This window comes from Bombina bombina, chromosome 7, assembly GCF_027579735.1.
Source record: "Bombina bombina isolate aBomBom1 chromosome 7, aBomBom1.pri, whole genome shotgun sequence".
Taxonomy (NCBI): domain Eukaryota; kingdom Metazoa; phylum Chordata; class Amphibia; order Anura; family Bombinatoridae; genus Bombina; species Bombina bombina.
Genome location: NC_069505.1, coordinates 209,905,857 through 209,931,108, shown reverse-complemented (window position 1 = coordinate 209,931,108; position 25,252 = coordinate 209,905,857). Strand labels below are relative to the sequence as shown.

At 42.9% G+C, this 25,252-nt stretch overlaps 1 protein-coding gene across 1 annotated transcript in view; it reads right to left on the bottom strand.

The window, feature by feature from the left end:
* The window catches only part of SBF2 (SET binding factor 2), a 1,344,181-nt gene that overhangs the window by 77,117 nt on the left and 1,241,812 nt on the right, over positions 1 to 25,252 (bottom strand). The window contains exons 34-36 of the mRNA XM_053720592.1: positions 24,503 to 24,629; positions 22,626 to 22,753; positions 22,302 to 22,535 (exon numbers count right to left, since the gene is read on the bottom strand). Of these exons, the coding sequence (XP_053576567.1) occupies positions 22,302 to 22,535; positions 22,626 to 22,753; positions 24,503 to 24,629 (489 nt within the window). The remainder of the gene's footprint in view (positions 1 to 22,301; positions 22,536 to 22,625; positions 22,754 to 24,502; positions 24,630 to 25,252) is intronic.

Here is a 25,252-nt window from a genome sequence, read left to right as displayed (position 1 = left end):
AGGTTGGCGTTCTGGTGAGACGCCATGAGATCCAGTTCTGGTTTGCCCCAACGATGAATCAGTTGTGCAAATGCCTCCGGATGGAGTTCCCACTCTCCCGGATGAAAAGTCTGACGACTTAGAAAATCCGCCTCCCAGTGCTCTACACCTGGGATATGGATAGCTGATAGGTGGCAAGAGTGAATCTCTGCCCAGCGAATTATTTTTTAAACTTCTAACATCTCTAGGGAACTTCTCGTTCCCCCTTGATGGTTGATGTAAGCTACAGTCGTGATGTTGTCCGACTGAAATCTGATGTACCTCAGAGTTGCTAACTGAGGCCAAGCCTGAAGAGCCTTGAATATCGCTCTTAGTTTCAGAATATTTAATGGAAGGAGAGACTCCTCCAGAGTCCACGATCCCTGAGCCTTCAGGGAGTTCCAGACTGCACCCCAACCTAGAAGGCTGGCATCTGTCGTAACAATTGTCCAATCTGGCCTGCGAAAGGTCATACCTTTGGACAGATGGACCCGAGATAGCCACCAGAGAAGAGAATCCCTGGTCTCTTAGTCCAGATTCAGTTGAGAGGACAAATCTGTGTAATCCCCGCTCCACTGACTGAGCATGCATAGTTGCAGCGGTCTGAGATGTAAGCGTGCAAACGGCACTATGTCCATTGCCGCTACCATTAAGCCGATTACTTCCATACACTGAACCACCGAAGGGCGCGGAATGGAATGAAGAACCCGGCAGGAATTTAGAAGCTTTGATAACCTGGACTCCGTCAGGTGAATTTTCATTTCTACAGAATCTATCAGAGTCCCTAGAAAGGAAACTCTTGTGAGTGGGGATAGAGAACTCTTTTCCTCGTTCACTTTCCACCCATGCGACCACAGAAATGCCAGTACTACGTCCGTATGAGACTTGGCAATTTGGAAGTTTGACGCCTGTATCAGGATGTCGTCTAAATAAGGGGCTACTGCTATGCCCCGCGGCCTTAGGACCGCCATAAGTGACCCTAGAACCTTTGTAAAGATTCTTGGGGCTGCAGCTAATCCCAAGGGAAGAGCTACAACTGGTAATGCCTGTCTTAAAAGGCAAACCTGAGAAACCGATGATGGTCTTTGTGTATCGGAATGTGAAGATAAGCATCATTTAGATCCAGTGTAGTCATATATTGACCCTCCTGGATCAGTGGTAGGATGGTACGAATAGTTTCCATCTTGAACGACGGATCTTTGAGGAATTTGTTTAAGATCTTTAGATCCAAAATTGGTCTGAAGTTTCCCTCTTTTTTGGGAACCACAAACAGATTTGAGTAAAAACCCTATCCCTGTTCCTCCTTTGGAACTGGATGGATCACTCCCATAACTAGGAGGACTCGTACACAGTGTAAGAATGCCTCTCTCTTTATCTGGTGTGCAGATAATTGTGAAAGGTGAAATCTCCCTTTTGGGGGGGAAGCTTTGAAGTCCAGAAGATATCCCTGGGATATAATTTCCAACGCCCAGGGATCCTGAACATCTCTTGCCCACGCCTGGGCAAAGAGTGAAAGTCTGCCCCCTACTAGATCCGTTCCTGGATAGGGGGCCGTTCCTTTATGCTGTCTTAGAGGCAGCAACAGGCTTTTTTACCTGCTTACCTTTTTTCCATGTCAGGTTTGGTCTCCAGACCGTCTTGGATTGAGCAAAAGTTCCCTCTTGTTTATTATTAGAGGAAGTTGATGCCGCACCTGCCTTGAAGTTTTGAAAGGCACGAAAATTAGACTGTTTGGCCCTAGATTTGGACCTGTCCTGAGGAAGGGCATGACCTTTTCCTCCAGTGATATCAGCAATAATCTCCTTCAACCAGGTGCGAATAGGGTCTGCCCCTTGAAGGGAATGTTAAGTAGCTTAGATTTTGAAGTCACGTCAGCTGACCATGATCTAAGCCATAGCGCTCTGCGCGCCTGTATAGCAAAACCAGAATTCTTAGCCGTTAGTTTAGTCAAATGAACAATGGCATCAGAATAAAAGAATTGGCTAGCTTAAGTGCTCTAAGTTTGCCAAGTATGTCATCCAATGGAGTCGCTACCTGTAAAGCCTCTTCCAGAGACTCAAACCAGTACGCCGCAGCAGCAGTGACAGGGGCAATGCATGCAAGGGGCTGTAGGATAAAACCTTGTTGAATAAATATTTTCTTAAGGTAACCTCTAATTTTTTATCCATTGGATCTAAAAAAACAAAACACAACTATCCTCGACAGGGATAGTAGTACGCTTTACTAGAGTAGAAACTGCTCCCTCCACCTTAGGGACTGTCTGCCATAAGTCCCATGTGGTGGCGTCTATTGGAAACATTTTTCTAAAAATAGGAGGGAAAGAGAACGGCACACCTGGTCTATCCCATTCCTTATTAATAATTTCTGTAAACCTTTTAGGTATTTGGAAAAACATCAGTACACACCGGCACTGCAAAGTATTTATCCAGTCTACACAATTTCTCTGGCACTGCAATGGTATCACAGTCATTAAGAGCAGCTAAAACCTCTCTAAGCAACACGTGGAGGTGTTCAAGCTTAAATTTAAATGTAGAAATATTAGAATCAGGTATCTTTCCTGAGTCATTAACATCACCCACTGACTGAAGCTCTCTTTCCTCAGCTTCTGCATATTGTGAGGCAGTATCAGACATGGTTCTTAAAGAGTCAGTATGCTCTGCATTTTGTCTCACCCCAGAGCTATCTAACTTACCTCTAAGTTCAGGTAGTCTGGCTAATACCGCTGACAGTGTATTATCCATGACTGCCGCCATGTCTTGTAAAGTAAACGCTATGGGCGCCCTAGATGTACTTGGCGCCATTTGAGCGTGAGTGCCTTAAGCGGGAGTCAAAGGGTCTGACACGTGGGGAAAGTTAGTCGGCATAACTTCCCCCTCGTCAGATTCCTCTGGTGATACATTTTTTAAAGACAGAAAATGATCTTTATTGCATAAAATGAAATCAGTACATTTGGTACACATTCTAAGAGGGGGTTCCACCATGGCTTTTAAACATAATAAACAAGGAGTTTCTTCTATGTCAGACATGTTCATACAGAATAGCAATGAGACTAGCAAGCTTGGAAAACACTTTAAATCAAGTTAACAAGCAAATATAAAAAACGGTACTGTGCCTTTAAGAGAAACAAATTTTGTCAGAATTTGAAAAGCAGTGAAAAAATGCAGTAAATCAAACGAAATTTTTACAGTGTGTATAATAGGCTAACAGAGCATTGCACCCACTTGCAAATGGATGATTAACCCCTTAGTTGTTCAAAAAACGGATAAAAAAAACGAAATAGACGTTTTTTTAACAGTCACAACCAACTGCCACAGCAAGCTGTGGCCCTACCTTCCACAATAAACGACTTTGGAAAGCCTTTGGGCCCTTTAGAGATGTCCTATAGCATTCAGAGGGCCTTTGAGGGAAGCTGGATGTCACAGTTTGTAAGAGATGTCCTATAGCATTCAGAGGGCCTTTGAGGGAAGCTGGATGTCACAGTTTGTAATTTTAACTGCACCAACTGTAACTTTTATACTACAACAGTGGAAATTGTTTCTAGTCAAAATTTAAGCCAGCCATGTGGAAAAAACTAGGCCCCAATAAAGTTTTATCACCAAAGCATATATAAAAACGATTAAACATGCCAGCAAACGTTTTATATTGTAAATATCATAAGGGTATTACCCCTGGGAGTAAGCATGATACCAGTCATTATTATTGTATTCAGGCTTAACTTACATTAATCCGGTATCAGCAGCATTTTCTAGTGTTTTCCATCTCTAGAAAAAATTATAACTTTACATACCTGATAGCAGAATAAACTGCACGCCATTCTCTCGCTGAAGTTACCTCATCTGTGTAATCCCCTCAGACATATGTGAGAATAGCAATGGATCTTAGTTACAACCTGCTAAGATCATAGAAACCTCAGGCAGATTCTTCTTCTATTTACTGCCTGAGATAAAATAGCACAACTCCGGGACTATTTAAAAATAACAAACTTTTGATTGAAGAAAATAAACTAGCTATATTTAACCACTTTCTCCTACAACGTCCTTGCTTGTTGAGAGTTGCAAGAGAATGACTGGCTATGACAGTTAGGGGAGGAGCTATATTACAGCTCTGCTGTGGGTGTCCTCTTGCAACTTCCTGTTGGGAATGAGAATATCCCACAAGTAATGGATGATCCGTGGACTGGATACACCTTACAAGAGAAAAAGTAGATTTGTCAGTGTCAATGTCTGAGGAAGGATCTTCTGAATCAGATAGATCCTCATCAGAAGAGGATAAATTATTATGTTGTTGGTCATTTGAAATTTCATCAGCTAAATGAGAAGTTTTAAAAGACCTTTTTCGTTTATTAGAAGGTGGAAATGCAGACAAAACCTTCAGAATAGAATCAGAAACAAATTGTTTAAAATTTACAGGTATATCATGCACATTAGAAGTTGAAGGAACTGCAACTGGCAATGTACTATTACTGATGGAAACACTATCTGCATGTAAAAGTTTATCATGACAACTATTACAAATGACATTCGGTGGAATAATTTCTACAATTTTACAACAAATGCACTTAGCTTTGGTAGAACCGATGTCAGGCAGCAATGTTCCAGCAGAAACTTCTGAGACAGAAGTCAGATTGGGACATCTTGCACAATGTAAGAGAAAAAACAACACATAAAGCAAAATTATCTATTTCCTTATATGACAGTTTCAGGAATGGGAAAAAAATGCAATAGCATAGGCCTCTGATAGAGAAAAAAAAGCAAGAGGCAAACATACAAGGGGTATTGAAATAATGAAAAAGTCTGGCGCCAAGTATGACGCACAACGTAACGTAAACTTTTTTGGCGCCAAAAATAACCAGAAATGATACACTAGCGTCACTGATGACGCCGCCCTGTGAAAAGTCTCGGCATCACGTATGACGCCGGAAATTACGAAGTTGCGTCATAAACTTATTTTTTCGCTCCAAAAATATTTTCGTGCCAAGAATGACGCAATAAAGTTTAGCATTTGACGCACCCGCGGGCCTAATACCCGCAATTGCAAGAAGTAGTCAATTTGAAAAAAGAGTAAACCCCAGGTAAGAAATACATTTCTTAAAATGTTTATATTCCCAAATATGAAACTGACAATCTGCAGAAGGAAATACATGAACCTGACTCATGACAAATATAAGTACAATACATTTTTAGAACTTTATATAAATGCATAAAGTACCAAACCATAGCTGAGAGTGTCTTAAGTAATGAAAACATACTTACCAAAAGACACCCATCCACATATAGCAGATAGCCAAACCAGTACTAAAACAGTTATTAGTAGAGGTAATGATAAATTGAGAGTATATCATCGATCTGAAAAGGGAGGTAGGAGATGAATCTCTACAACCGATAACAGAGAACCTATGAAATAGACCCCCGTTAGGGAAATCATCGTATTCAAATAAGTGATACTCCCTTCACGTCCCTCTGACATTCGCTGTACTCTGAGAGGAATCGGGCTTCAACAATGCTGAGAAGCGCATATCAACGTAGAAATCTTAGCACAAACTTACTTCACCACCTCCATAGGAGGCAAAGTTTGTAAAACTGAATTGTGGGTGTGGTGAGGGGTGTATTTATAGGCATTTTGAGGTTTGGGAAACTTTGCCCCTCCTGGTAGGATTGTATATCCCCATATGTCACTAGCTCATGGACTCTTGCCAATTACATGAAAGAAATTTAAATGTGATCATTAATATAATAAACTGCACAAACACACTAGAACACTTCCCAATGTTCTACACAAACACAATCTTACCAATTAAAACACACAAAGGGGTCCATTTATTAAGCAACAAACACTGCCTTGAAGCCCCATCGTTTCTGGTCTGCCAGAAACGGACGTTAAGAAGCAGCGGTCATAAGACCGCTGCTCCTTAAAGGGACACTAAACCCATTTTTTTTCTTTAAAAGGACAGTCAAGTCCAAAAAAAACTTTCATGTTTCAAATAGAGAATGTAATTTTAAACAACTTTCCAATTTACTTATATCACCAATTTTGCTTTGTTCTCTTGGTATTCTTAGTTGAAAGCTAAACATAGGAGGTTCAAATGCTAATTTCTTAGACCTTGAAGGCCTCCTCTGATCTAAATGCATTTTGATAGTTTTTCACCACTAGAGGGCATTAGTTCACGTGTTTCATATAGATAACATTGAGCTCATGCACGTGAATTTACCATGGAGACAGCTCTGATTGGCTAAAGTGCAAGTCTGTCAAAAGAACTGAAATAAGGGGGCAGTCAGCAGAGGCTTAGATACAAGGTAATTACAGAGTTAAAATGTGTATAATTATAACTGTGTTGGTTATGCAAAATTAGGGAATTGATAATTAAGGGATTATCTATCTTTTAAAACAACAAAAATTCTGGTGTTGACTGTCCCTTTAATGATTTAGATAGAGTAGCAATTTTAAGCAACTTTATAATTTACTCCTATTATCAATTTTTCTTTCTTCTCTTGCTATCTTTATTTAAAAATCAGGAATGTAAAGCTAAAGAGCCGGCCCATTTTTGATTGACAACCTGGGTTGTGATTGCTTATTGGTTTGCTAAATGTAGCCACCAATAAGCAAGCGCTATCCAGGGTGCTGAACCTAAAATGGGCTGGCTCCTAATCTTTAAATTCCTGCTTTTTAAATAAAGTTAGCAAGAGAACAAAGAAAAAAATGATAGTAGGAGTAAACTAGAAAGTTGCTTAAAATTGCTGCTCTATCTGAATTATTAAAGAAAAAAATTTGGGTTTAGTATCCACTTCTCTGCCACCTTTTAGGTGGCGGACTGAAATGATCTAGATCCGAGCCGATCAGGATGATGGCGGCATTGCACAAGCATTTCCCTAGAAATGCTTGTGCAATGTTAATTGCCAACAGCGTATGTTGTCAGCATTTAGCGAGGTCGAGCAGACATGATTTGCTACAGCGAATCATGTCCACTCGACCATTAATAAATCTACCCCATAATGTCAACCTCTTTAACCACAGCAAATTCAACAAAACATTTATTTACATAAATCACAAAACCTTTGAGAAAAATAAAATGGTTACACAAGTCTGCAAAAAACATTACATTCAACTGGCAACATATAAAGTACAACTACAATGATTAATAAATACAGTAGTAAGGGCAAGCAGTGATCTTCTGGGGATGTAATCTCCGTTACAGAACCAGCCTCGCTATACAAATGGCCAGAAATTACACATTTAGAAACAAAGGGGCATGAAACTCAAAATGTCTCTTACATACAATTTTAATAATGTTTCCAATTTATGTCTGTTTGAAATTAGTGTTGTTCTCATGGTATTCTTTGTTGAAGAGCATAAGGTAGGTAGCGTACACATGTCTCGAGCACTATATGGCAGCAAACAAGCTGTCACCTATTGCTCTTGTAAAATGTATTACTGTTAAAACGTTCTTGCAAAACTTCTGCCATATAATGCTAATAATGCTACAGACATGTGCCCACTCCTGAGCCTACCTGTCTGATTTTCAACAAACAATACCAAGGGAAAAAAGTAAATTTGATTACAGAAGTAAATTGGAAACTTTTTAAAAATTGTATGCTGTCTGAATTATGAATGAAAACCTGTTTCATGTCACTTTAACCCATTATTTGTAGTCAGAAATAGTTTCCACATAACTTACAAAAGGCAAGGAATACATTACAGACCTATTAAATTTCCAGTGTTTGTGTGCAAAGTTCTACCATAATTACCGTGTAGTTGTAAACTATTGCAATGTTCAATTCTTTCATTTGCCAATTCTGTAAATATCTATCTATCCCAAGATAAAAACAAGCAGCAGCTGCAGAATATGTATAAAGCTAACCACATATTAAGGCTGTGGGACTTGTCTTCTACTTCAGGGTTCTTTAAACTTGTTTCCCAAGACCCAGTGCCTTAATACCACATACCCTGGTGACACTATTTTTATGCTCAGTCTGAAAATGTATGACGTAATATACAAGATACTAGTCCAAAAGCCCGTTCACACGGGCCATTTTTTGCAGTACAGTGGTTCCACCCCTTGCGTTCTCTCTCTCTTTTGCTCTCTCACCCCCCCTCTTTTGTGCTCTATCTCGCTCCACCTCTCTTTTGCTCTCTCTCTCCCCCCTATCTTTTGCTCCCTCTCTCCCCTTATCTTTTGTTTTCCCTCCCCCCTCTCTTTTGCTCTCTCTCCTCCCTCTCTTTTACGCTCTCTCACTCCCCCCTTTCTTTTGCATTCTCTTTTGCGCGCTCTCTCCCCCTCTCTTTTGCGCGCTCTCTCTCTCCCCCTCTCTTTTGTGCGCTCTCTCCCCCCTCTCTTTTGCTCCCTCTCCCCCCCTCTTTTGCTCCCTCTCTCCCCCCCTCTTTTGCTCCCTCCTCTCTGCCCCCTCTCTTTTGCGCTCTCTCCCCCCTCTCTTTTGCACTCTCTCCCCCCTCTCTTTTGCACTCTCTCCCCCCTCTCTTTTGCACTCTCTCCCCCCTCTCTTTTGCACTCTCTCCCCCCTCTCTTTTGCACTCTCTCTCCCCTCTCTTTTGCACTCTCTCTCCCCTCTCTTTTGCGCTCTCTCCCCCCTCTCTTTTACGCTCTCTTTTGCAATCTCTCTCTCTTTTGCCATCTCTCTCTCTCTTTTGCGCTCTCTCTCTCTCCCTCTCTTTTGCTCTCTCTCCCCCTCTTTTGCTGTCGCTCTCCCTCTCTTTTGCTCTCTCTCTCCCCCTCTATTGCTGTCTCTCTCCTTCTCTTTTGCTCTCTCTCTCTCTTCCCCCTCTCGTTTGCTCTCTCTCTCTCTTCCCCCTCTCGTTTGCTCTCTCTCCTCTCTTTTGCGCTCTCTCCCCCTCTCTTTTGCGCTCTCCCCCTCTATTTCTTTTGCGCTCTCTCCACCTCTCTTTCTTTTGCGCTCTCTCCCCCTCTCTTTCTTTTGCGCTCTCCCCCTCCTCTCTTTTGCGCTCTCCCCCTCCTCTCTTTTGCGCTCTCCCCCTCCTCTCTTTTGCGCTCTCCCCCTCCTCTCTTTTGCGCTCTCCCCCTCCTCTCTTTTGCGCTCTCCCCCTCCTCTCTTTTGCGCTCTCCCCCTCCTCTCTTTTGCGCTCTCTCCCCCCTCTCTTTTGCGCTCTCTCCCCCCTCTCTTTTGCGCTCTCTCCCCCTCCCTTTTGCGCTCTCTCCCCCCTCTTTTTTGCGTTCTCTCCCCCCTCTCTTTTGCGCTCTCTCCCCCACTCTCTTTTGCGCTCTCTCCCCCACTCTCTTTTGTGCTCTCTCCCCCCTCTTTTATGCTGTCTCTCTCCCCCCTCTTTTGCTGTGTCTCTCCCCCCTCTCTTTTGCTGCGTCTCTCCCCCTCTCTTTTGCTGTCGCTCTCCCTCTCTTTTGCTCTCTCTCTCTCCCCCTCTATTGCTGTCTCTCTCCTTCTCTTTTGCTCTCTCTCTCTCCTTTTGTTTGCTCTCTCTCCTCTCTTTTGCGCTCTCTCCCCCTCTCTTTTGCGCTCTCTCCCCCTCTCTTTCTTTTGCGCTCTCTCCCCCTCTCTTTCTTTTGCGCTCTCCCCCTCCTTCTCTTTTGCGCTCTCTCCCCCCTCTCTTTTGCGCTCTCTCCCCCCTCTCTTTTGCGCTCTCTCTCCCCCCACTCTTTTGCGCTCTCTCCCCCCTCTCTTTTGCGCTCTCCCCCTCTCTTTTGCGCTCTCTCCCCCTCTCTTTTGCGTTCTCTCCCCCCCTCTCTTTTGCGCTCTCTCCCCCCTCTCTTTTGCACTCTCTCCCCCCTCTTTTGCGCTCTCTCCCCCCTCTCTTTTGCGCTCTCTCCCCCACTCTCTTTTGCGCTCTCTCCCCCACTCTCTTTTGCGCTCTCTCCCCCACTCTCTTTTGCACTCTCTCCCCCCTCTTTTATGCTGTCTCTCTCCCCCCTCTTTTGCTGTGTCTCTCCTCCCTCTCTTTTGCTGCGTCTCTCCCCCCTCTCTTTTGCTGCGTCTCTCCCCCCTCTCTTTTGCTGTCTCTCTCCCTCCTCTCTTTTGCTGTCTCTCTCCCCCTCTCTTTTGCGCTCTCTCCCCCCTCTCTTTTGCGCTCTCTCCCCCCTCTCTTTTGCGTTCTCTCCCCCCTCTTTTGCGCTCTCTCCCCCCTCTCTTTTGCGCTCTCTCCCCCACTCTCTTTTGCGCTCTCTCCCCCCTCTTTTATGCTGTCTCTCTCCCCCCTCTTTTGCTGTGTCTCTCCTCCCTCTCTTTTGCTGCGTCTCTCCCCCCTCTCTTTTGCTGCGTCTCTCCCCCCTCTCTTTTGCTGTCTCTCTCCCTCCTCTCTTTGGCTATGTCTCTCTCCTCCCTCTCTTTTGCTGTCTCTCTCCTCCCTCTCTTTTGCTGTCTCTCTCCCGCCTCTCTTTTGCTGTCCCTTTCCCGCCTCTCTTTTGCTGTCCCTTTCCTGCCTCTCTTTTGCTGTCTCTCTCCCCCCTCTCTTTTGCTGTCTCTCTCCCCCCTCTCTTTTGCGCTCTCCCCCTCTCTTTTGCGCTCTCTCCCCCTCTCTTTTGCGTTCTCTCCCCCCCTCTCTTTTGCGCTCTCTCCCCCCTCTCTTTTGCACTCTCTCCCCCCTCTCTTTTGCGCTCTCTCCCCCACTCTCTTTTGCGCTCTCTCCCCCACTCTCTTTTGCGCTCTCTCCCCCACTCTCTTTTGCACTCTCTCCCCCCTCTTTTATGCTGTCTCTCTCCCCCCTCTTTTGCTGTGTCTCTCCTCCCTCTCTTTTGCTGCGTCTCTCCCCCCTCTCTTTTGCTGCGTCTCTCCCCCCTCTCTTTTGCTGTCTCTCTCCCTCCTCTCTTTTGCTGTCTCTCTCCCCCTCTCTTTTGCGTTCTCTCCCCCCCTCTCTTTTGCGCTCTCTCCCCCCTCTCTTTTGCGTTCTCTCCCCCCTCTTTTGCACTCTCTCCCCCCTCTCTTTTGCGCTCTCTCCCCCACTCTCTTTTGCGCTCTCTCCCCCACTCTCTTTTGCGCTCTCTCCCCCCTCTTTTATGCTGTCTCTCTCCCCCCTCTTTTGCTGTGTCTCTCCTCCCTCTCTTTTGCTGCGTCTCTCCCCCCTCTCTTTTGCTGCGTCTCTCCCCCCTCTCTTTTGCTGTCTCTCTCCCTCCTCTCTTTGGCTATGTCTCTCTCCTCCCTCTCTTTTGCCGTCTCTCTCCTCCCTCTCTTTTGCGGTCTCTCTCCTGCCTCTCTTTTGCTGTCCCTTTCCCGCCTCTCTTTTGCTGTCCCTTTCCTGCCTCTCTTTTGCTGTCTCTCTCCCCCCTCTCTTTTGCTGTCTCTCTCCCCCCTCTCTTTTGCTGTCTCTCTCCCCCCTCTCTTTTACTGTCTCTCTCCCCCTCTCTCTTTTGCTGTCTCTCACTCCCTCTCTCTATCCCCCCTCTTCTGCTCTCTCTCTTTGGCAGCTGGCCACGCCCGGCCCAGCCCGCAACACGCCCGGCAACGCCCACGTTATGCCCGGCCACGCCCACGTAGCACCCGTCCGACCACGCCCACACCGTACCCGACACCACGCCCGCACCCTTTCCAGGCCATTTTTCACACGGGCCATTTTTTGCAGTACAGCGGTCCCACCCCTTGCGCTCTCTCTCTCTTTTGCTCTCTCACCCCCTCTCTTTTGTGCTCTCTCTCGCTCCACCTCTCTTTTGCTCTTTCTCTCCCCCCCAATCTTTTGCTCTCCCCCCCCTCTCTTTTACGCTCTCTCTCCCCCCCTTTCTTTTGCATTCTCTTTTGGGCGCTCTCTCTCCCCCAGCACACACACTCTCATACACCAGACATTCCAACTCTCCTGGAAGTTTCGAGAGTCTCCTGCATTGAAAAACTGCTCCCTGACACTTACAAATTAAACACAATGTCCCGGAAACAGCGGTGCCAGATAAAATCAAATTTGTGCCTGCACTTTTCATTTCTACCTCTAGGCGTCACTGTTCCATTATAGCTTAATGTAAATTCTCTCTAGACCTTTCTCCCCCTTCCTGAGCCCTAGTGCAGTGCAAGACATAGCAGACCTGATACAGGTGAGATGTGCAGACTCCCATACTCTATATTGTGCAGGCTCCCATACTCTATATTGTGCAGGCTCCCATACTCTATATTGTGCAGGCTCCCATACCCTATATTGTGCAGGCTCCCATACCCTATATTGTGCAGGCTCCCATACCCTATATTGTGCAGGCTCCCATACCCTATATTGTGCAGGCTCCCATACCCTATATTGTGCAGGCTCCCATACCCTATATTGTGCAGGCTCCCATACCCTATATTGTGCAGACTCCCATACGCTATATTGTGCAGACTCCCATACGCTATATTGTGCAGACTCCCATACGCTATATTGTGCAGACTCCCATACGCTATATTGTGCAGACTCCCATACGCTATATTGTGCAGACTCCCATACGCTATATTGTGCAGACTCCCATACGCTATATTGTGCAGACTTCCCATACGCTATATTGTGCAGACTCCCATACGCTATATTGTGCAGACTCCCATACGCTATATTGTGCAGACTCCCATACTCTAGATTGTGCAGACTCCCATACTCTATATTGTGCAGACTCCCAAACTCTATATTGTGCAGACTCCCAAACTCTATATTATGCATACTTCCACACTGTTCCATTATAGGTAATTGTAAATACTTACTACGTTCCTCTCTAGACTTTTCTCCCCCTTCCTAAGCCCTAGTGCAGTGCGAGACATAGCAGACCTGATACGGCTGAGATGTGTAGACTCCCATACTCTATATTGTGTAGAGTAGACTACCATACTTTATATCTATAAGATGGTAATATATATTGTCTTTTTTATTTATACGTGTATTTTTTTCTCACATTCTTTTTGTGATAACATTTTCAACTATTTCATAATCAGAGCACTGAGGAATTCTGAATTGGGGGGTACAATAGTGAGGTGGTACAGTGAGGTACTATACAGAGGTGGTGCAGTGAGGTACTATAGTGAGGTGGTGGTACAGTGAGGTTGGCACGCAGTGAGGTAGTATAGTGAGGGGCACCTCCCTGAAATTAGTTTTTGCAGGTTGGGATGTCTGCATACGCTCTCATACAGCACACACACTCCTCACACACTCTCATACAGCACACACATACTGTAGTGTTGTGATTACTTCCTGTTTTGGTAAGATGGCACATTGAGGCTTCCATATAAAAATGATGTCATCAAGTGGGCTGTGCTAAGAATCAGAGCAGTACAGAAGTCATCTTAAGACAGTTTGTGTAAAGTACAAGTAACAAGAGCTGAACCACAGGATCAGACAAGTGCTGCTAATAATAAGTGTAATGTCAGCTACAGATCAATGCCGCAGGATATAGCATCAGCTAGTCAGGAAGAATAAGAACTGTCAGTTACACATTATAGTTATAACTTATATTACATTTATCAATACTATATTCACGTCCATCGCTGTCACCAGTTGCGCACACGCATCCTTTAAAAGGAATGTTGGCTGTGCGAGGCAGCCAAAAGAATCCACCTGGATCCCTGCCATCTTCGGAATCCACCTGGATGCAGCGTAGGCAAACAAAGCAGTATTAAGAAGAAAAAAAAAACCTAACCGCCCCCACGAAGTATGATAAAAAATTAAAACTAGCCACCCACACAAAATATTTAAAAAAAAACAACCTCTCACACAAAGTATTAAAAAACAATAAAAAAACTAACCATCCACACAAAGTATTAACAAAAAAAAACCTAACCGCCCATACAAAGTATTAAAAAAACAAAACCCACAGGAAGTATTACATTTATTTTTAACCGCTCGCACAGTACAAAGAAAAAGAAAAAAAAACACATAACCGCCCGCCCGAAGTATTAGCAAAAAAACCCCCTAACCCTTAAACCGCCAAACCCCCACAACAGAAACTACCTAAAAAAATCTGCTTCCCAGTTGTTCACACCCGGAATGTGGATCGCTGATAGCGGACAGAAGTGGGTCTCTGCCCATTCCAGAATCCGAAAAACTTCTCTCATGGCTAGGGAGCTTCTCGTTCCCCCCTGATGGTTGATGTAAGCCACTGAGGTAATGTTGTCCGATTGGAATCTGATGAATCGGGGTGACCCCAGGAGGGGCCAAACCCTCAGAGCGTTGAAGATTGCTCGAAGTTCCAGAATATTGATCGGGAGAAGCGACTCCTCTCGAGTCCACCTGCCCTGTGCCTTCCTGGAACCCCAAACAGCTCCCCATCCTGAAAGACTTGCGTCCGTGGTCACAATCTCCCAGGATGGTCTCAAGAAGGATGTCCCCTTGGACAGTTGGACCGGGCAGATCCACCAGGAGACGGATTCCCTCGTTCGGTTGTCCAGTGAGATCTGTTGGGATAGATCTGAGTCATCGCCGTTCCATTGTCTCAACATGCACAAATGAAGAGGTCTGAGATGGAACCTGGCGTATGGAATGACATCTATGCAGGATACCATGAGTCCAATCACCTCCAAACACCGGGCCACAGATGGCCTTAAGGAGGTCTGAAGGGCAAGACAGCTGCACGCAATCTTGCAACATCTCTGATCTGTAAGGAATATCTTCATGGATATGAAATCTATCATCGTGCCCAGAAATTCCACTCTGTTGCTGGGAACCAGGGAACACTTTCCCTCATTTATCTTGCATCCATGGGATCGAAGAAGGAGAAGAGTCCTTGAATGGTCCTGTGCTAGACTGCATGATGAAGCCTGGACCAGGATGTCGTCCAGATAAGGTGCCACTGCAATACCTCTGGCTCTCGCTACCGTGAGCAGCGCTCACAGAACCTTCATAAAGACAGTCGCAAGACCGAACGGTAGGGCCACAAACTGGAAGTGTTGGTCTAGAAACGCAAATCTTAGGAATCTGAAGTGATCCTTGTGGATTGGCATGTGAAGGTAAGCATCTTTCAAGTCTTTTGTAGTCATGAACTCTCCCTCTTGAACTAGGGACAGAATGGCCCTGACCGCCTCCATCTTGAACGATGGGACTGACAGAAATTTGTTTAGACACTAGGTCTAGAATCGGGCAAAATGTGCCCTCCTTCTTTGGGACCACGAAAAAGGTTTGAATAATATCCCAGACCTCTTTCCGCTAGAGGTACTGGTATGCTTACTGCGAGAGAGGAGAGATCCCTCACGTACTTTAGGAAGGCGTCTCTCTTCTCTGGACTTGAAGATAGGTTTGACAGAAGGAATATGCCCCTGGGCGGATGAATCTTGAACCCTATCCTGTATCCCTGGGTGATGATCTCCAGAACCCAAGGATCCTGACATCTCTCATCCAAGCTTCCACGAAAAGTTATAGTCTACCCCCTACGAGATCCAGAGATGGATCAGGGGCCGCCCCTTCATGCCGATTTTGTCTTGGCGGGCTTCTTACTCTGCTTAATCCCTTGGAATGCTTGGGTTTCGCGGCAGGTTGCTGGCGTTGGGACTTGTTAGAACGAAAGGAACGAAAAGTAGACACCTTAGGCTTATTCTTCTTATCCTGCAGTAGAAAAGCACCCTTGCCTCCCGTGACCCTGGATATAATAGAGTCCAGGCCTGGACCAAAAAGAACTTTCCCCTGAAATGGGAGGAATAGTAATCTAGACTTGGAAGTCATGTCAGCAGACCACGACTTTAATCACAAAGCCCTACGGGCTAGAACAGAGAACCCTGATGTCTTGGCATTCAGGCGAATAATCTGCATATTTGCATCACAGATTAACGAATTAGCCTCCCTTAATTCTTTTCTGTATCTCCTCGAGTGGAGTCTCCACCTCAACCATAGCTGACAGAGCGTCACACCAGTAGGTAGCAGCTACAGCAATGCCGGTGCCGGTTGAAATACAAACCCTATGAGTTGAAATATTTTTCTCAACATGGATTTTATTTTTTTTATCCATAGGCTCTTTGTACGACGAGTTATCCTCGAGTGGGATAGTTGTATGCTTAGCGAGCGTGGAGATAGCTCCAACAGGTTTTTAAAAGAAGTAAAGTGAGAAAAGGACGAACCAAGTTTCTCCTATTCGTTCATAATAATATTAGCCATCTTAACGGGAACCGGGAAGGTCGGAGGCATTACCCTGTCCTCGTAGACTCTATCTAGCTTTGGGATCGAAGGTTCCTCCAGAAGTTTTGGTTCCAGAACCTCCAACGTAGCAAGCACCTCTTTCAGCAAGAAGCGCAAATGCTCCATTTTAAACTTAAAGTCTGGCTCCTCCGCAGCCAGAGGTCTAGATGTTGCAGATTCCGACCCAGAAAGAGCATCCTCCAAGGAATTCGAGTTGTCTTCATCAGCGGATAATCTGTCAGAGACATCCAACGGAGTAGATGACCCCTGGGACGGATAGCTATGTTTCACCTTTCGCTTAGCAAGGTGTGGTAAGGTGTTGAACGCCGCAGAGACCGCCGTTTGCAACTGATTACCAAAATCTGGCGGCCAAAGTCTCCTCCCGCGGGAGGATTAGTAGTGGCCTGGGGAGCTAGATGTGTAATCGGAGATGAATGTAGGGAAAGCACCTCACGGGACGTAGAACCCTCAGAGGTAGATGGCTCAGTTGTACTAAATATCTTATTCTTTTTAGATATTGCAATTTTATCAAAGCATGTTTAACAAAGTTGAGCAGACGGATCTACCAGAAACTCCTCACAATAAACACAGGTATTATATTTGGTTAAAGAGGGAGTACCCTCTAACATATCAGAGTCCTCCATAGCTTGCACCTTTATTACGGACTAAATAGAATTAAATGGCACCTTTATATTCCAATAGCCGGGGCACTCACCACAGAGAAACTGTTTTGTCTCCTGCAACTGCCGATCAAGAAAGAGGAAGTTAAAGAGGCCACACCTGGTCACATGGAGTGCCATGCAGGACTGCCCCTGCACTATTGAGAAAAACGTGCCAAAGAGAGGCCGCGCTGATATCTCTCAAGAAAACCTGACTGTTCGCACATTGCTAGAGCCTCATCTCACACATGTCGCAGCATCAAACACAAAGAATATTATGCATAAATCAGTTCATATAACCCCCTTTCCGGGGATATTAATCCTTGATTCTATACAGATAAAAGGAGACACACTGTGACCCTGTCTTCTTGTGTTATCATATGTGTATAAATGAAACAATCTTACCAGAATCTATGCCGTGGAACAGGAACACGGCCTTTCAAGTGTGACAAGGTAGTAGCATTGCTCCTGACATGGACTTGAGTGCAGAAAGCAGGCAGGTAAACTTGTCAACGCTGATTGCTTAAGGAGCTGTTAATCTGAGTCGAAATGGTTTCGCAGAAAGACTCTCCCTACATCTCAGGACTCTAACTTTCACCCATGCTCTCACTGAGAGGCTGACAGGACTACTTAAAACTCCAGTCCCATACCGAAGAGTACTATTCTCCATAAGAGACTACTCCGAATCTTCCGACACTTCTCTGCCAACCTCCTGTGATGAAAGGCAAAGAATGCCTGGGGGATGAGGGGAGTGGGGGAGGTATTTAAGCCTTTGGCTGGGTTGTCTTTGCCTCCTCCTGGTGGCCAGGATCTGAATTCAAATAAGTAATGAAGACGTGGACTCTCCCATTAAGATGGAAAAACCTAATTAACCTATTAACCCCTAAACCACCAAACCCCACATCCCAATAAACCAAATTAACCCCTAAACCACCAAAGCCCCACACAGCAATAAACCTAATAAACCTATTAACTCCTAAACCGCCAACCCCCACACCGCAAATAACTAATTTAATTACTAAGCCCCCTAACCTAACACCCCCTAAATTAACCACAATTACATAAACTAAGTTACAATTAAAATAAAAAATCCTAACTAATTTAGAAATAAAACCTAACATTAAATTACAAAAAATAATCTTAAATTACAAAAAATAAAAAGTCTAAAATTACAGAAAAAAATAATAAACAAAATTATCAAAAATTAAATTTTTTTTTTAAACCTAATCCCTATGAAAATAAAAAAAGCCCCCCCCCCCCAAAAAAATTGAATGAAAGGTACCACATTCAATTTGGGGTACCTTGCATTCCTATTGGCTGAAATTTTGAAATCAGCCAATAAGGATGAGAGCTACTGAACTCTTATTGGATGATTTGAACAGTCAATATGATTTCAGTAGCTCTAATCCTATTGGCTGATTTCAAAATTTCAGCCAATAGGAATGCAAGGTACCCCAAATTGAATGCTGTACCTTCCATTAAATTTTTAGTGTACGACGGAGATCGGATGAAGAGGAGCCTCCATGCCGCTGATTACCGCCGCCACTGAGGACCACCGTTGAATAGCTTAGGTTTTTTTTTTTTTACTTTTAGGGGTAATTGGTATTTTTTTAAGTAAAAGAGATGTTTAACTTAGGGCAATGCCCTACAAAAGGCCCTTTTAAGGGCTATTGGTCGTTTAGTATTAGATTAGGGGGTGTTTTAATTTTGGAGGGGATTTTTTATTTTTATAGCAGTATTAGTTTAGGTTTAAATTTTTTATTTTGGATAGCTTTGTTTATTTTTTTCTGTAATTTTACATTTTTTATTTTTTGTATTATTACCTTTGGGGTTTATATATATATATATATATATATATATATATATATATATATATATATATATATATATAGTGAGGCCCCGGTTTACGCACGACTCGGTATATGAAATTTCGGTTTACGAAATCGAAATTTGAAGAAAATTTGACTCGGTTTACGATTTTTTTTCGCAATACGAAACAAAATGCCGGTTTGCCCCCCTCGGTTTACGAATATTTTTCGCAATACGAAACCAGTGGCCCCTGTGCCCCCTGCATACTCAAGTATGATTGAATTAATGAAGTTTGGGTACCAGTGTGGAGGTGTTGGAGAGGTTTTGGAGCCATTTTGCAGCAAGTTGTTGAGCCTTTTGGAGCCATTTGCAGCAAGTTGTTAAGCCTTTTGGAGCCATTTGCAGAAAGTTGTGGAGCCTTTTGGAGACATTGGAGACATTTGCAGCAAGTTGTTAAGCCTTTTGGAGCATTTTTTGGACACTTTATTTGAATTTTTTCGGACCTCCGGAACGCATTAATTGATTTTCAATGCATTCCTATGGGAAACCGTGTTTCGGTTTACGAATTTTTCGCAATACGAAACGACCCGGAGAACGAATTAAATTCGTAAACCGAGGCCTCACTGTATATATATATATATATATATATATATATATATATATTTTTTTTTTTATTTTTTTTTTTTTTTTTAAACAGACTGCCCTCTGGACAGGCTTATTGCCTAGTACAGTTAATAAGTGTAATATCAGCTACAGATCAGTGCAGCAGGATACAGCATCAGCTAGCCGGGAAGAGTAAGAACTGTCAGTTACACATTACAGTTATAAGTTATATTACAGTTATACAGTTAAGAGTTATAAGTTATCCTGGATTACTATCTACAGAACAGACTTTATATAGCTGGTCAAAGTAGTTCCCTTGTCATCTTGCATACTACCTGATACTGAGATTACTATAGTGCTGCATATACAGTGTACAGCAGTGGTTCTCAACCAAAGTGACCTCAAGGCCCGCTAAATTTTAGCTAGACATGTCCAGGGCCCGGTAGTCTTATATTTATATATATATATATATATATATTATATATATATATATATATATAGTGAGCAGCAGGGGCGGGCTGATCAGCCAGGCAAATAGGACCTGGGCCGAGGGACCAGCAAGTAGGGGGGCCCACAAATGACATCTCCACGGATCCTGGTGCATTCCTTAAGCTGGAGTTTTCAGTTGCCCTATCAGTAACTAAGCAAAAAAAGTGTGGGTTTAGAGGGGCCCTGGCGAAGGTCTGTCACTGTGAGGGCCATGGAGTGTGGGGTCTGGCCCTGGAAATTGGGTACCCTTTCTCTGGACCTTAATGTTGGGGGTCCTGGCTCTGGAGGTTGAGGGGCCTGTTGGGGGCAGGGCAGGGAGGCTACCATGTTCATTTGCATACAATTTAATACATTTTGTTCAGTGTGAGACAGTGTTCCTGGGACCTTGATTGGTATCAGCCTGCCCTTGGTGTGCAGTGGGGTAAGAGTGTGCAGTGGAGGCATGACAGGCCGGGGCCCACCAGCAGGGCTATCACGGCCCGGTACCGGGCCACGGCCCGGCTGTTGAGAAACCAGGGTGTACAGGACTGCTAATATAAGGAGTGCAGCAGCTATTCATTATAAAGGAATATATATGTGTATATATCCATATTTCAATGTGCAAATCTATAGGAGCCACCTTGTTATGTAATCTAGTAAATAAAGTGCCAGTGTACTGTACATTCAGAAGTTGCAAGTGCATCATTCATATAAAATGTTAATGTTTGCAATTTAAGGACAGGACACATACCTAACACACTCATACAGCACACAAACACCTCACACACTCTCATACAACACACACATACTCTCACACACACACCTCACACACTCTCATACAACACACACATACACCTCACACACTCTCATACAACACACACATACTCTCACACAACACACACACCTCACACACACATATGCAGCACACACACCACACACACTCTCATACAACACACATATACACCTCACACACTCTCATACAGCACACTCACACCTCACACACTCTCATACAACACACACATACTTTCATACAAAATACACACCTCACACACTCTCATACAGCACACACACTCATACAGCACACACACACACTCTCATACAATGCACACACACCTCACACACTCATAGAGCACACACACACCCCTCACACACTCTCAGAGCACACACAAACATACAGCACACACACTCTCAAACAACACACACCACACACTCTCAAGCAACACACACATACTCTCCTACAATACACACACAAGTCGTGGCCGAGTAAACATGGTTTTGTGACCCAGTAATGGGTCCCAAACCGTGGTTTGAAGAACCCATTTCTACTTGAAGAATGACTTATAAAAGACATTGAGGTACATTTATGAAGCTGCACTCACAGGTTTTTAGGCATGAGCGAGTTTGCAGACACAAATTTAAGAAGCAGAAATTTACTATTTTCCTCTCCGCCACCTCATAGATGGCGAGATAAATCATGCCCTACTCTTGCGCAATTAGTTGTGCAAGAGTAGCAATGTTAAATTTCACCATGCAGTACAGCATTGCAAGTGGTGATCACAGGCGGAAAGGTTCACTACTCGCAAACCTGTCCCACCTGCAATAATGATACATTTTGTCCATTGGAGTCTAAAAAAGAGGGAACATGAAGGTTAGCAGGTTTTCTAAGCACTTTATGAGCTAAATTTAACCGACATACCTAGCTCTGAAACATAGAATAGAATTATATTATACTGCAAAAAAAAAGGGTATACAGCTATGATTCTAGCTTGCAAGATCTTATACAAAATGGTTTATAATTCATGTTGACTTTAGATATCTTTAAAGAATAGATTTTGTTATCCAATTATAATTTATTCTAGAAATGATTTGTTTTTATCATTTATGCTATGTTTTCCGCTTAGAGAAAAAAAAACATGTAAAGACCTATTTGAGAATTCAGAGACAGTAAATGTAATCCCTTATGGTTACTACTCATTTTTCTAGGGGCTTCCATATCGCTCTAATAATGTAGCACATGCTTATATTGTCTCTGGATCAAAATGTGTACCGAAAATATGCGCGTATATTTATGGATCCAAAACATTAGTTCAAAATCCAATTGCCATCATGCGGATGCTGACATTGATTTTTCAGTCATTTAGCATGTTGTAGTAAGCATAGGCTTTGTCTCAAGGTTCACATGTTGTAAACCTAGAGGATCTTGCCAACATTTAGTGGTAGGCAATTCCTGTAGCTCAGTCAAGTGGTAACGTATTCACCGCTCATCCAATGTTTGTGCGAGTCATACAGAAAGAATCAGATTTTTGCTATTTGGCTGCCCAAACAGTTGATGAGCGTAGAATATGTCACCAGTAGAAAAAAAAGAGATCTTCACAGTGGGCCGGCAGCAGTCAGGGTGAATATAATAAAAGACGTAAACATTGTAACCCCTTCAGGTGTGTTTTTACTATGGCCGAGTAAACATGGTTTTGTGACCCAGTAATGGGTCCCAAACCGTGGTTTGAAGAACCCATTTCTACTTGAAGAATGACTTATAAAAGACATTGAGGTACATTTATGAAGTACAGATATTTTTTTCTTATAGAAGGATTTCATATTTAAATTAATCTAAACAGTGTTGAGATTTAATTGAAGTTCAAGATCATTAACAGGTGTTGATAAACACATATTGAATACAATGTATTTGAATAATTAGTCTGAAAAATGAATGACTTAGTAACTTACATTAATCAGGTACGTGATTGCATCAGGTTGGACTTTGGAGATGTTGTCATAGCATGGCCAAACCACTTTCCTCTTACTCTGCTTAGAAGCATCTTCAGCTTGGTCGGGCTCTTCTGCAGCATTTAATCGTGAATGGACCATGCACCAGTCATAAGATGGACCAGTTGCTAAAGTCTCTTCCATGTAGTATTCCCACTTCCTTAGGGTAGATATGTTAGCACTTGGTTTTAATGCCTACAATGTTACAAAGAATATAATGAATTCCTATATGGCTTCCTATAAAATGTGTTCCACATATACTAAATAAATGACAAGTATTCTTACATCCACTTCAGTGGGTGCATACAAATAGTTGAAGAAAACTGGACTTCTCCTGTGCATTCTTTCAATGCAGTCCCATATACAGACTCCTCTTCTTGTGTGTTTATCTCCTTTATCTTCAAATAACGTTCCTTGTAAAAAAAAATACGGACAGAGATTTTAGGAACAAAATCATATTCCCATAATGACTTGGATAAAGCATGGAACAGAGTATTAATAACCTAAGTCTTTAAATACCTTTTTCATCTAATCAGTTAAAATATTATTTTCTTTATATACACACACACAGAATATCTAATTTAAAGAATCACATACGCTTGGTAACAACTAGTGGACATATAATAAGTAATAATACAGCACAAGAGTTTTATATAAATACAAATATATAAGGAACACAAATGAAAACAATAATGCCCATAAACGTCCTGTGTATTTAAATGGATAAAAATAGATTAGACTAGCGAGACATATACGCCAACCAATAAACAGATTAGACTAGTGAGACACATACGCTGACCAATCAGCAGATTAGACTAGTGAGACACATATGCCAACCAATCAGCAGATTAGACTAGTGAGAGACATATGCCAACCAATCAGCAGATTAGACTAGTGAGACACATATGACAACCAAACAGCAGATTAGACTAGTGAGACACATATGCCAACCAATCAGCAGATTAGACTAGTGAGACACATATGACAACCAAACAGCAGATTAGACTAGTGAGACACATATGCAAACCAATCAGCAGATTAGACTAGTGAGACACATATGCAAACCAATCAGCAGATTAGACTAGTGAGACACATACGCCAACCAATCAGCAGATTAGACTAGTGAGACACATACGCCAACCAATACGAAGATTAGACTAGTGAGACAGACAGACACCAACCAATAAGCAGATTAGACTAGTGAGACACCCATGTCAACCAATCCGCAGATTAGACTAGTGAGAAACATACACCAACTAATCAGCAGATTAGACTAGTGAGACACATACGCCAACCAATCAGTAGATTAAAATAGTGAGACACATACACCAACCAATCCGTAGATTAGACTAGTGAGACACATATGCCAACTATATAGCAGATTAGACTTGTGAGACACATAGACTAGTGAGAAACATACACCAACTAATCATCAGATTAGACTAGTGAGACACATACGCCAACCAATCAGCAGATTAGACTAGTGAGACACATACGCCAACCAATCAGCAGATTAGACTAGTGAGACACCCATGTCAACCAATCACAGATTAGACTAGTGAGACATATACGCCAACCAATCAGCAGATTAAAATAGTGAGACACATACACCAACCAATCCCCAGATCAGAGTTGTGAGACACCTACATCAACCAATCAGCAGATTAAACTAGTGAGACACATAGACTAGTGAGAAACATACACCAACTACTCAGCAGATTAGACTAGTGAGACACATACGCCAACCAATCCGCAGATCAGACTAGTGAGACACATACACCAATCAATCAGAAGATTAGACTAGTGAGAAACATACGCCAACCAATCAGCAGATTAGACTAGTGAGACACATACGTCAACCAATCCACAGATTAGACTAGTGAGAAACATATGCCAACCAATCAGCAGATTAGACTAGTGAGACACATACACCAACCAAGAATCTATGTGAAAGAAAGATTCTAACATACCCCACAGGTGAAAGACTATACTCTTTAATTAATTACATCATTAAAAACATGTTATATACTATTTATAACTCAAAGTTCATCAATCTCATTTTCCCTAAATATCATACTGTCATTAATTAACTTAGCAAACATTTATAAAATGTCTTTAATTAAACAAATGAAACTACAGGGATGGACACTGCTATCACCTACCATGTTCCAACCTTTCATAGTCAGAGTCCAGAAGGAATGTCTTAAAGCGGTTGGAGACGTGATGGAATGCCAGGAACTTCAGATAGTATTGATTAAATTCAAATTCTGTTGGATACTGATTGTGTATCTAGAGACAAAAGGGAAAGGAGATATTATGGGTAAATGGCATTTTGTGCCAGTGTGTGGTAACGTGAGGACAGGATGATGTGTGATGTTAGCTACAATCAAAAACACTTCTTATCTTAAACCTACACCACTTCAGTGCAATCCTCAGCCAAGGTTCAAGGGGTTGCAAATACATATTGGTGTGACTTGCTGCCCTTGAGCTGCTAAGTGATAAAAGTACCTAAAATACATAAAAGTGACCTAGATAAAATGTGTTTCACATGTTACATATTACCAATCTTCAGCAAGGATAACTAAAATACATGTTGGTATAATTAAAATTCTGCATTTTGAAAATATATTCTTACACCTCAGTACTTAAACTAGCAGCAAATTGAACATCTTAATTCAAGCAAACAAAATGTTTTGAGCACCATTAAATACAGTAAAATTGCATAATAAATATGTGGATAATAAAAAGACAATGCAATAGATATTTTTCTGGAAGATTTCAAAATTTACTTCAGTTGCCAGCCCCCGTGCATTATGTGACAGTTATTAGCCAATCACAGACTCATGTAAACACTGAGCTTTTGCACATGCTCAGTAGGAGCTGGTGCCTCAAAAAAAAGTGTGCACTTAAAA